Source organism: Drosophila montana, unplaced genomic scaffold (genome assembly GCF_035044405.1).
Source record: "Drosophila montana isolate Dmon_TW-CO22-7 unplaced genomic scaffold, ASM3504440v1 contig_2747_1, whole genome shotgun sequence".
Lineage (NCBI taxonomy): Eukaryota > Metazoa > Arthropoda > Insecta > Diptera > Drosophilidae > Drosophila > Drosophila montana.
In genome coordinates this window covers 241,827-252,519 of record NW_026997619.1, presented here as the reverse complement: position 1 = coordinate 252,519, position 10,693 = coordinate 241,827, and the positions used below count along the sequence as shown (strand labels likewise).

Below are 10,693 nucleotides of genomic sequence, written 5' to 3'. Positions count from 1 at the left end.
AACTTGTGCCACAAATCGCTTCAATTTTGTTGCGTGTTCGGTTTTTGGCCTTGTTGCTCTGCTACTGTTATTTTTGCCACTGCTGTTGTTGTTGTTGTTGCTCTGTTTGATTGGGAGTCTGGTCTGGGGTTTGAGTTGTTTTTTCAGCTCGGTTTGTTCTCAACTGCAATAATCTTATTAGCAGTTTGTTGTTCGAACCTAATCAATTACCAACGTAATTACAAACTTTGCTAATCTGCTTAGCTCGCAGCGCACACAGAGAGAAAGAGAGAGGGAGAGTGTGTGAGTAGAGAAAGAGAAAGAAAGTGTTGTGGCAGGAAGAGTTCCAATTGAACCCTATGCCGCGGATATTCACGAACATTTATGGCCATGATTTGTTGCAGATGCCCATTTGGCAATTCTGTTGCTGATGGCGCGACTTCTTTTTTTGGCAACTCAAATTGCAATTTGCACATAAAACGGAGGAGCGAGGGTATACTTTGAAATTTAACACAATTTCATCCTTGTAAAAGAATTAAACTAAATTTCTCTAACAGCAACTTATAGCCATATGACTAGAAAAACTAGATATACATTTGGAATGTAAATTTAAGCGCAGACCACAAAGATGTCTTCTACTTCTTCAAACCTATTCTTAAACGATTTTTCTCCTTCTTTCGACTATGTCATATAAGAATTCTAATATTTTGCATTAATTACCCCAAAAAGACGAGTTAAAAGTACTTACTCCTTTTTGTGTCAAGTAAAGCGCCTCAATCGGGTTTTTCATCTGCCTTAAATGCGTTCAAAGCGTTCTCTAAAAGGTCAGGGTCACACAGATAAGGTGTTTCATCAGAAGCTGCAAATCCTTGCAAGCCTAAAGCCCCAAATCCTTTGGGAGTCTGCAAGGATACGACCGTTTGAGCGGTATTTTCAAAAAAGGACACCCTTTTACTTACACATATTGAGAAAGTTGAGAACTATTGATTGCCAGTCTCCCAGTCAAAGTAAACCTGCGTTTTTTTGCTGCTCTCATGATGATTCAACAGTTCTTCAACTTCTTGTGCATTTAACGCTTATCAGAAGCCAAAAGTCCATTTGACAGGATAACGAAAATCTTCCGAGCAGCTGTTGTTGCTCTTGTTGTTTTGCCGAACCGAACGAAGCATTGCAAAAATGCCAAAAACTTTTGTCGTAATCAAAAGCAAAAATATTTGAATATGCCAAGACAAAATGAATGCCGTGCTGTCCTGCTGTACGCCTGCTCCCTCCAAGCCTCTGCAACATTTAGCCTCAACTCCCAAGGCCCTCATACGTTAGATTTTTGCCTTTTGCTGCCAACAGCAGCAGCAGCAGCAGCAAACTTTTCACGCATGATTTAAATGGAAATAAATCTTGCGTTAAGATTCGACTCGGATTTGGATTATGCAATGTGGCGGCGTCTGGCTGACTCTGTAGGGGGTGTGTGTGTCCTGGGAGGGGTAGGTGCGACAGGAGATGGATCTCAATTCGTTGGCATTTCTTTGGGGCGCATGCTGCCTCACGTAGTTGCTAAATTTGTTTACATGTTGCCGTCGTTGTCGTTTTAGTTTTGGCAGCCCCGCCCCCTTCAATGCCAACCAAACACCTCGCCTCCACACACACACACACACACACACACGTCCACAATTGGCATAAACTTTTTCGTATGCAAATCGCAAGTTTAGCAAAATATTTCGTTTATTGTTGAAGTTTTCTTTAGTTGCTCGTCAACATTTTGTACATATAATTTCTTCATTTTTTGGCAGCGCAAAAGTCAGCGCAAAACTTTTCGAACTTCCCGCAGAATTTGATAAATTGCGCTAGGCCAGCGATATAAGTTCATCTTCCAGCACAAATTTATTTAGAAAACAATTTAATATTTTTTGTTTGGTTTTTAATATAAAAAATTGATGACACCTTTTATTGATTTAGTTTTTGTAAGATGTGTATGTCTGTGGTGTGTGTGTGTGTGCGAATGTGTGTGTGTGCGTGTGTGCGTGTTTCTGTGTCTTTTTTATACACCAATATACAATAATGCATATATATACATACATAATTAATTCACTTAACTGCATTTATCACTAGATTTTTACGTTCTCGCTTTCGACTTTTGCCTTAAATCGAACTCAGCAAATTATTATTTTTCTTGTTGTATTTTGCGCACATAATTATTTGTAAGACTTAATTATCTAATTAGAACACACAGCCTTGCTTTGTTTCTCTAAAAAATTACACTTAATCATCTAATTAATTACAATTAATTACACGACGACAAAAACGCTTAAATGTAATTTACAATTTATATGCATTTCACATGTCATTGAAAAAGCATAAATTAGTTTTTTTGTTCTTTTCTTTTTTTTTTTTAATTTAAAGCCACATTCAGATAGTTATACAAAATGCACAGTTAGAGTTACACCTATAGCTTATGGATATATAAATATGTGTATATATAATATATATTATTAGCTATGTACTACAATACTTAATTGAAATAAATTTGCTAAATAAATGATGCAGCCATATATAGTTTAAAGAAATTATAAAAACTACCTAAAGCCTGGATATTATTTCAGTGGTATTCAAGTTTATATATTTTGCATATATATTCTGCACAAAAGGTGGCAGCCCTACAGTTAGCTTCAAATAAAATTGGAATACATTCAAATAATATTTTAGATAATTTTCTTAGTTTTACAATATATATCAGAAAAACTTACATTGGTGCTGCCACATCTTGTGCAGCATATAATCTGGCAACATCCACACTTTTTTTAGTCCAATTGTATTCCAAACTTTGATTTGTCAATGCTTTTGTATTTCTACAAATAAACAACAAATCATGAACACACACAATTATGCTACTAATATTAATTTGTTTGTTTTTTCTTTTTTTTTTCATTTCTTTTTGTTTATTTTTTTGTTTCATTATTTATAAAAATTTTTTTGCTTTGCAAGCTTTATTAAAAATGGCAATATGCTGCGCTATCTTACAATTATCCTCTATATAAGGTGTTTTATCATTGTTTGGTTTTTTTTGGGTATTTTTAGTTTTTGTTTGTTTTTCTTTACAAATACAAGGCTTTTAAAATTTACACTTGTTGCGAATTTGTATGTATGACAGCAATTTGATGGGCAGCATGTACATATGTACAATATATATGGGACCAAAAATGCTATACAGAACGACGGCAAACAACTGAAAGAGTAACATTATCATTCGGATTGAATGTTTTTTATTTGCAGCTTCTCACCTTTTGACTCGTTAGCAGCATCACTTGACTTGGCCTTCGAAAAAAATATGGTATAAATTAATAATATTCTAGGGCAACTTGAAGAAACGTCAACTTGGAATCTAAGCGGGTGAGAAAAGAAAAAAGAACTTGATTAGTGGGGGGTATAAATTTTAAATGCCACTTTCGAAATAAAATTAATACAACAAAATTGCGTTCATGTGCATTTTGAAACAGAAAACAAAACTTTATTTATATTTATATATATGCATGTGTTATGCGTACAAATGTGTATGTGTGTGTGTTGAGTGAGTGTGTTGTGTGTGTAGATATTTTTACATAAACAAAACTATGCTCTACATAAATTAATGCAAAATATATATAGCTCTACTAATTAACTACAAAATGTTTAATGCGTGAAATCGAATAAACAAGATGAATTTTAATTTTAGACATTTTGAAATGATTACAAAAAGTACACTGGAAAAAAGCAGTGTATAAAAAATGAAATGTATAAAAAAAATAAACTAAAAACTTCATTTTAGAAAATACGATTTGTTGATTTTGTTTCTAATTTCAAGAGTTACAATTTTTAATTTTTAAGTTTCTCAAGGGCCTAAAAACTAAGACAGCCCGTTGAAATTATGAACAGATTCAACAGAATTATTTGATTTTCTTTCTTTTCTTTTTATTTCCTCACAATAACACTAAACAATTTTGTAGCGCATTAATTAAAATTAAAGCTAAACGAAATATATAATCATTATGATAGTAAATTAAGTATAACAAAAACATTGTTCTTTCCATTCAGTACAAATAAAAAATATTGGTATTTTTTGTTGATTTTTCGTTGTTGTTGTTTTTTTTTTAACAATTCAGTTTAAGCACTAAAACTAATAATATATACGCATCAGCATATAAAAGAAAGATAATCCATTTAACAAAACAAAGTAACCAATATATTTTTGAATATATTATAGATAATAGAGTATATTTGTTTAGTTGAGAACTTCAGATATTCAACAAAACGGTTCAAAACTTGTGACTTGCAACATTATGAGATGAACATATGAAACAGAGACAAGTGTGGATAGTTCAATAGAGTTGGGTATTTTAAATAGTTGTTGTGTTTTTTTTTTCTTTCCTATTATGTTTTTCTTTGTGAAACTTAAGAGCTAACACTTGAAACAGATTAAATAGTATATATGTAGTGTCATATTTTCGAAATGGGGAAAAAGTGTGTACAAAAATTAATCGTTAAAAAAATGGTAACTGTACGACAACAGCTTAAAAAATATAAATGTGTCGTTAAATTTGTTGCGAAAGTAACTTCAAAGCGTAACAAACAGAGAGTGTGTGTCGACAAAACTAAACGCTAAACTAAGGCACTAAAATTATAGGGTATCTATAGTTGTATTTGTTTTTCTTGTTTTTGTTTCTTGTTTTAACTTCAACATTTAATGTGCTAAGTATATATATATTTGCTGTCTCTTTTTGGCACAAATTCATGTCTTTTTCAATTGGATTTTTTTTTGTATTTGTTTTATAGTTTTTCCTTTTTTTTGTTGATGGGGTATACGTACAACGTAGGGTTCTTGACTTTTTGGTTTACTTTAAACGCGCGCGCTCCACACGGGTAACTCTTCATTGGACTACTCCATTTGACAATTTGGTATTTTATTTTCTTTCTCTTGGGGTAAACATTTCTTGTTGCTCTTTTAGCAATTGTTGTTCGTTCTTGTTGTTATTGTTGTTCATATTAGTTGGTATGGTTGTTCTTGCAGCTGATTCTTCGTAGTTCTCTTCTCTCTGTCTGTTTTCTTAACCACTAGTAGGGCTTGGATGCATCCTTGGGTTTCTTCAGCTGCACCTTCAAACGCTTCGTGCCCACCTGAAAGCCGTTCATGGCCTTGATGGCCATCTGTGCCGATTCCGGATTGTCAAAGGAAACGAAACCAAAGCATTTCGAGAGACTCGTCTGTTTATCAATGAACACCTTGGCCGAGATTACATTGCCAAAGGGCAAGAACGTGGATGCCAAATCGGTATCGGTAAACTCCTGCGGCAAATGATAGATAAACAAATTGCAGCCTTCAGGTCCTGAAAAAAATAAATTATTAATTTATTAAAGACAGAGTATGCAGCATTTTAAGTACAGTTCGAATTGGATTTATATAGCCCTCGGAAATAAAAGCATTTTGTAAAAATTTGGTTGATTTCACTCACGAATGTGAAATACGGGTGTAATACTATTTTTAATAGGGATGCTCAGAGACCAACGAATTGCCAAGGGAGTTAAATAATATAATCCATTCTCCCAGCTGGAAAAGGTTTTAATTAACAAATCTAAGTGTCAATCAATCATTTATTCGATTCGTTCAACAGATACGGAAAATAGTCAATCAATTGTTGTTAGAAGTTGTTAAGCTATATTTATGCAAAAATTAAGAGTTAATAATTCATTTTTAGTTCTTAACCTGCTTTATTTATTTTGATAAATTCACACCAACAACAGAAAAACGGGCGGAAATCAAAAAACTATCACATGGCTTGCGCAGGAAGTTCCTCTCAAAGAAACTAGTACACTTAACTATAAAAGCCCTTCCGTTATCTCCTTCGATTCTATATTTAGACAAGGGACTTCAGCTACAGTATATGCGAGCTAAGCTGACTGACATGAAAGTTGTCTAAATTGGTATTTCATCTGACCCCCAGCTTAAAAGTCGTTTCATCTGCTGTCCACTGCTCAATCAACAGTCGTTTTAGGGGTCTTCAACTCGGGGTCTTATCTTTGCAATGAGCAATTAATTTATGTCGCACACATGTGACCGCCGACACACACACACGAACACACACGCAAACATGTAGAGTTCGCATAATGAAAGCTGCTCGAATGAGCTGAAATTTGAGAAGACAGAAGCTAAAATTATATGTACTTAGAGCGCGAGCAGGACGAAGGGCAGCGAGCGAGCGGCTGATTGCCAAAACGGATGCGGAAATGATGCGCCCAAGTGGCGTGCGTGTCTGTGTGTGCTGTCCGTGTGTGTGTGTGTGTGTGGGTGTATTGCTGGAGGCGTGTCACATTTTGTTTAGCAGCACGTGCCGCCAACTGTCGCTGGCAACGCATATTAACAGTTGCGCCCTCGTCAACGGCTTCGTTTCTCTCGCTTGCGTCCTGCTGCGGTTTGCACTTTTCGTGCAAATTACTGCCAATGTCCGCAGCAGTAAACCAGCCCAGCAGCGAGCAGAGGCAGTAGCAGTAGCAGCAGCAGCTGCTATTAGGTTTTCACTTTCGAGCAGCTGCTTTTAATGACGCTTTGAGTGGCAGTTGCCAGTTTGTCAGTCGGCATTTTGCGGTCTGTCAATTTGCCAAGCAGCATTATTTCAACTAATAAGCAAACAGTTGTCGCGAAATTAGAATATAAATTAAATTGAAGGCTATGCTTAAGGAGAAGAACAGATAGATCAGTTCGAGCTTTGCATTTAAAGCGTGTTATATTGAAACATTTTTGATCGAACATTTACAGAGTTTTTAACTAAAACCAATCGAGTATTATAAGCATGAGCAGGTTTAAGGGAATTGTTATATTATACATCGAAGTCAGCTAGAGTTCAGATAGATCAAAATAATACACTAAATAGAATATTATTTCTTAAGAAGTAAACTACATAAAGCAATTTCCATCAATTTCCGCATTTTGAGCATAAAATAATCAAACACTTGGGAATTATAAGTTAACTATAATATAGCAAGTTATTATTTATGGCAGCTGACTACAATAATAATATTATGTGTGATTAATTAATTAATTAATTAATTAACTGACTCCAGTTGCAATCAGATCTCTAACCAATTGTTATGCGGTAAATACAAAATTTCTTTGGGCTCCCTGTTAAGGCTTTGTATTATAGTAGACTTAGGCTTTGCTGCGCATTCGCGTCAGTCGTGTCGTATACGTAATTAATCTGCAATGCCTGCACATCAACGCTATCATAAATGCATGGCCATGGATAATAACAACAGCAAGAACAGCGGCAGCAACAACTATCAATTTATGGACATGGTCGCTTTGTCGCATGAGCCGCGCCCACACGCCCTCACATACACATAGAGCTCATAATGCATGGCGCATTGTAATCAAATAACTTTGTGCGCCTCCTTCGTAGTCCTTGCTGATGTTGGGAATGTCAACTCCATCATCGTTTGCCAGCAGCGCTATTAATAACATAGATACATCTTTTGTCATCTTTGCCGCGAGTGCAGCTCACACACACGCACACACACACGCACACACACACATGTGGCACGCCCAACGGCCCACATTCAGTTTGATTGAATTTGCTGGCAGCAGCAGCAAAGGCACAAATCAAAGGACGCCGCTTTTGGCCGCCTGTTGACGAAGCAGCTCTCGCAGTGACTGATGCGATTATAAAATGAAAAGCAAATTGAGAGGCGTCCGCCCAACCCCCCCTCCCCCTACTTCACCTCAAGGTTTGCCAGAGGGTGGCGAGGGGGGGGGAGGGGGTAGACTGATTATTGCTCCTATATGGCCTCAAGATATGCCTATACAAATGATGCTTTATATGCATTAATTGACTTGGCTTGTACTGTTTGCATGCGTGTGTTTGTGTGTGAGTTTGTGTTGCCGCTTTGTTATTTTGCACACACTCTACAATTAATTTGGCTGCACACACACAAACAGACACACAGGACGTCTAGTGTGTTGTAGGTGTTGGTAATTAAAGAGTGTTGAATGACGCTTTAAAATGTGCTGCTAGCTTATTGAATTAGACGCCTAACGAGCGGCACGTGTGCGTCTCATATGAAATAAAGAGAAAAAAAAATAAAACTCACAAGAGAGAGAGAGCAGAGCTTCAATTGTTGCCAGGACAACGGAAGGTGGAGCGAGGCAAGCGTATTTGCTTGTTAACGCATCATTTTGATTAAATTAAAGTTTTGTGTAGCATACTTTTAAGGGCAGCCACGCTTTCAGCTTTGGTTGGGGCTTAAAGTATATGCAACTAGTTGAATACATTCAGAATGGAATCAAAAACATTATCGAATTTCTATGGACGCTCGGAAAGAGGTGAGAAGATTCTCAGATAGAACTTCTATCGATTTCGATCGCCATTTGCCTTTATTTCTCTGTTCCAAAAAAAAATATAGTTAATTGGCTAATTATATTTAAAGACTGAAGGCTTAAACAATTGAAATTGAGTTCGAAATTTTAATATTCTTTCTGACTACAAACTGATAAATTGTATATCTCTATATATAAAACTGTTTGTCCTGACTGACTGACTGACTGACTGACTGACTGACTGACTGACTGACTGACTGACTGACTGACTGACTGACTGACTGACTGACTGACTGACTGACTGACTGACTGATTGGTGATCAACGCACAGCCCAAACCGTAAGAGCTAGGAAGCTGAAATATTCACTGTAGCTACCTTATGTAAAGTAGGTGCACGTTAAGACGGGGTTTCGGAAATTCGGAAACATACGTGCCACGGGCAAGGCCGGGCTATACCCGCTGGTTATATATATATATATTTTTTTTATCAGCTAAAAGTTTTTCTATTTAAATTGTTTCACGTTAAAACATGATTTAAATACATATTAGTTAGTGTACCCGCAGCGGTATTACCTAGCACATTTAAAACGTAAATCGTCTGCCTTTCCCATGCAAGAAACGAATATTTGCATACATAATTTAAATCATTTACATTGTTAACTTTACCTCGATTAAATTACCATCTAAAACATATTTCAAGCATAAGCGAAGAGCTTGTAAACTAATACAAATCTGCTCATATTATTTACGAAGTTCGTTTGTATGTTTTCAACAGTTTTGTCCATTAAAAACGTTCTTTAATGTTTGTAAATGCTTGCTTTTGCATTTTGCATTTTCTAAGCAGCTCAGGCAATGCCCGCAACAACAATGAACAGATTTTCCAACGTTTTTCATGCTTGGCAAAAATCTGAAATCGAAGCGACAGAAAAAAATACAGCACACATTTGTGCAATCTGTGGAGGCGGCAACAATATCTGGGGGCAGATACATTCTCAGCATGTGAAATTTATCAAATGACGACATGAGCATAAGCAACAGCAACAATAAGAAGCAGCAGCAGCAGCTGAGGCAGGGGCAGAGGAAGAGGAAGCAGTGGCAGAAGAAGCAGCAGAGTAACAACAACAGGAAACAAGTTATAAGCATGTAGACAGGCGCAGACGACAGGCGCAAAATTAAGCAGGAAGCGTACAGAAAAAAAAGTTAAGCAAAAGGATGTGCAAAAAAATAAAATAAAAATAAAGATCAGTCTTAGTAGTGGGTGGGCGGTTACAACTAGTAAATGTTGTAAATAAATATAATGCTTTAAATGCGAGGCCGTAGAGCAAAAGGCAGCCAAATATGACAGTGACAAACGATGTTCCACAGCGGAAGGGGCTAAGGCAGCCGAAGGGGTTGGCGAGGCAGCAACAAGGCAACAAACCTCCAAACGGATGCAGCCAGCTTAAAGTCATGTGCATAAGCCGGAAGTTGGAATATAAAATAAGCAAGTGCAGGCAGACAGACAGACAGGACACACACAGGACATAAGCTGCGGGAGAGAGAGAGAGAGAGAGAGAGGGGGGGAGAGAGAGCGCGGGGTAAAGTCGAAAAGATTTGCGACTTTCGGCTGGACATGCGACAAACTTGAGTTTAGCTGCGGCCAGTCCATTCGCACGCCAACAGTGAGTGATTATGAGAAAATGCGACATATTGCAGTGGGCACTGGCTACACTCAGCGAAAAAGCCAAGCAGTTTGTGCGAGTATCGAAAGATATCGAAACAAAATCTAAATTTATAAAGCTATGAAAACTATGCTTGGAAAACATTTTAATGGGAAATTCCTCCAAACTAGAATTTGAAAATATCTTAATTAAAAACATTTTCACCTTCTTTTCATCAGGTACAAAAATTCTTGTCACATTTCGATAGTTTTTAATCCCATACATTTAATCCCATTTAGTTCAAGCCCAATCAAACTAGAATTTAGTGCGACTTTTTTCTCCAAGTGTATGTGTGTGTGTGTGTGTGTGTGTCTGGCAATAAAATCAATAAAACTGAATGCAAGCCAGATGTTATGCTGCCATATAAATTCCATTTGGCTGGGCCATGCCCTTGAGAGCCGAATTGAAACGCGGGCAAAACGAAGTAGAAATTGGCAGCAAAAAATTGTTGGGCTGCTGCTTGTTAGCAAACATGTTAGAGAAACGCGGGACGCATAAAGAAATATACCCTATATAGTGTATTTCGATTTGAGTGTGTGTGTGTGTGTGTGTGTGCATGTGCATCAATAGGAAACACTATAAAGAAAGGGACGAGCTCGAGCACGAGCTGGAGTAGACACGGAGACAAGAACTCGTAACGGATGCGGCATCTTTGCTCAACGGAAGAGGAAAATGCAAT

At 36.9% G+C, this 10,693-nt stretch overlaps 1 protein-coding gene across 3 annotated transcripts in view; it reads right to left on the bottom strand.

Moving 5' to 3' along the window:
* Positions 1 to 2,988: 2,988 nt before the first annotated feature.
* The window catches only part of bru1 (bruno 1), a 99,120-nt gene continuing 91,415 nt past the window's right edge, over positions 2,989 to 10,693 (bottom strand). For 2 of the 3 annotated variants that reach the window (XR_010436493.1, XR_010436494.1), the window contains exons 9-11: positions 4,817 to 5,333; positions 3,255 to 3,355; positions 2,989 to 3,199 (exon numbers count right to left, since the gene is read on the bottom strand). Coding sequence is in view for 1 of the 3 variants with exons in the window: in XM_064684472.1 (XP_064540542.1) it covers positions 5,062 to 5,333 (272 nt within the window). In the remaining 2 variants the exon portion in view is untranslated. Of the gene's footprint in view, positions 3,200 to 3,254; positions 3,356 to 3,455; positions 5,334 to 10,693 lie in introns of those variants that run through there. The other variant, XM_064684472.1, reaches the window with a different exon arrangement.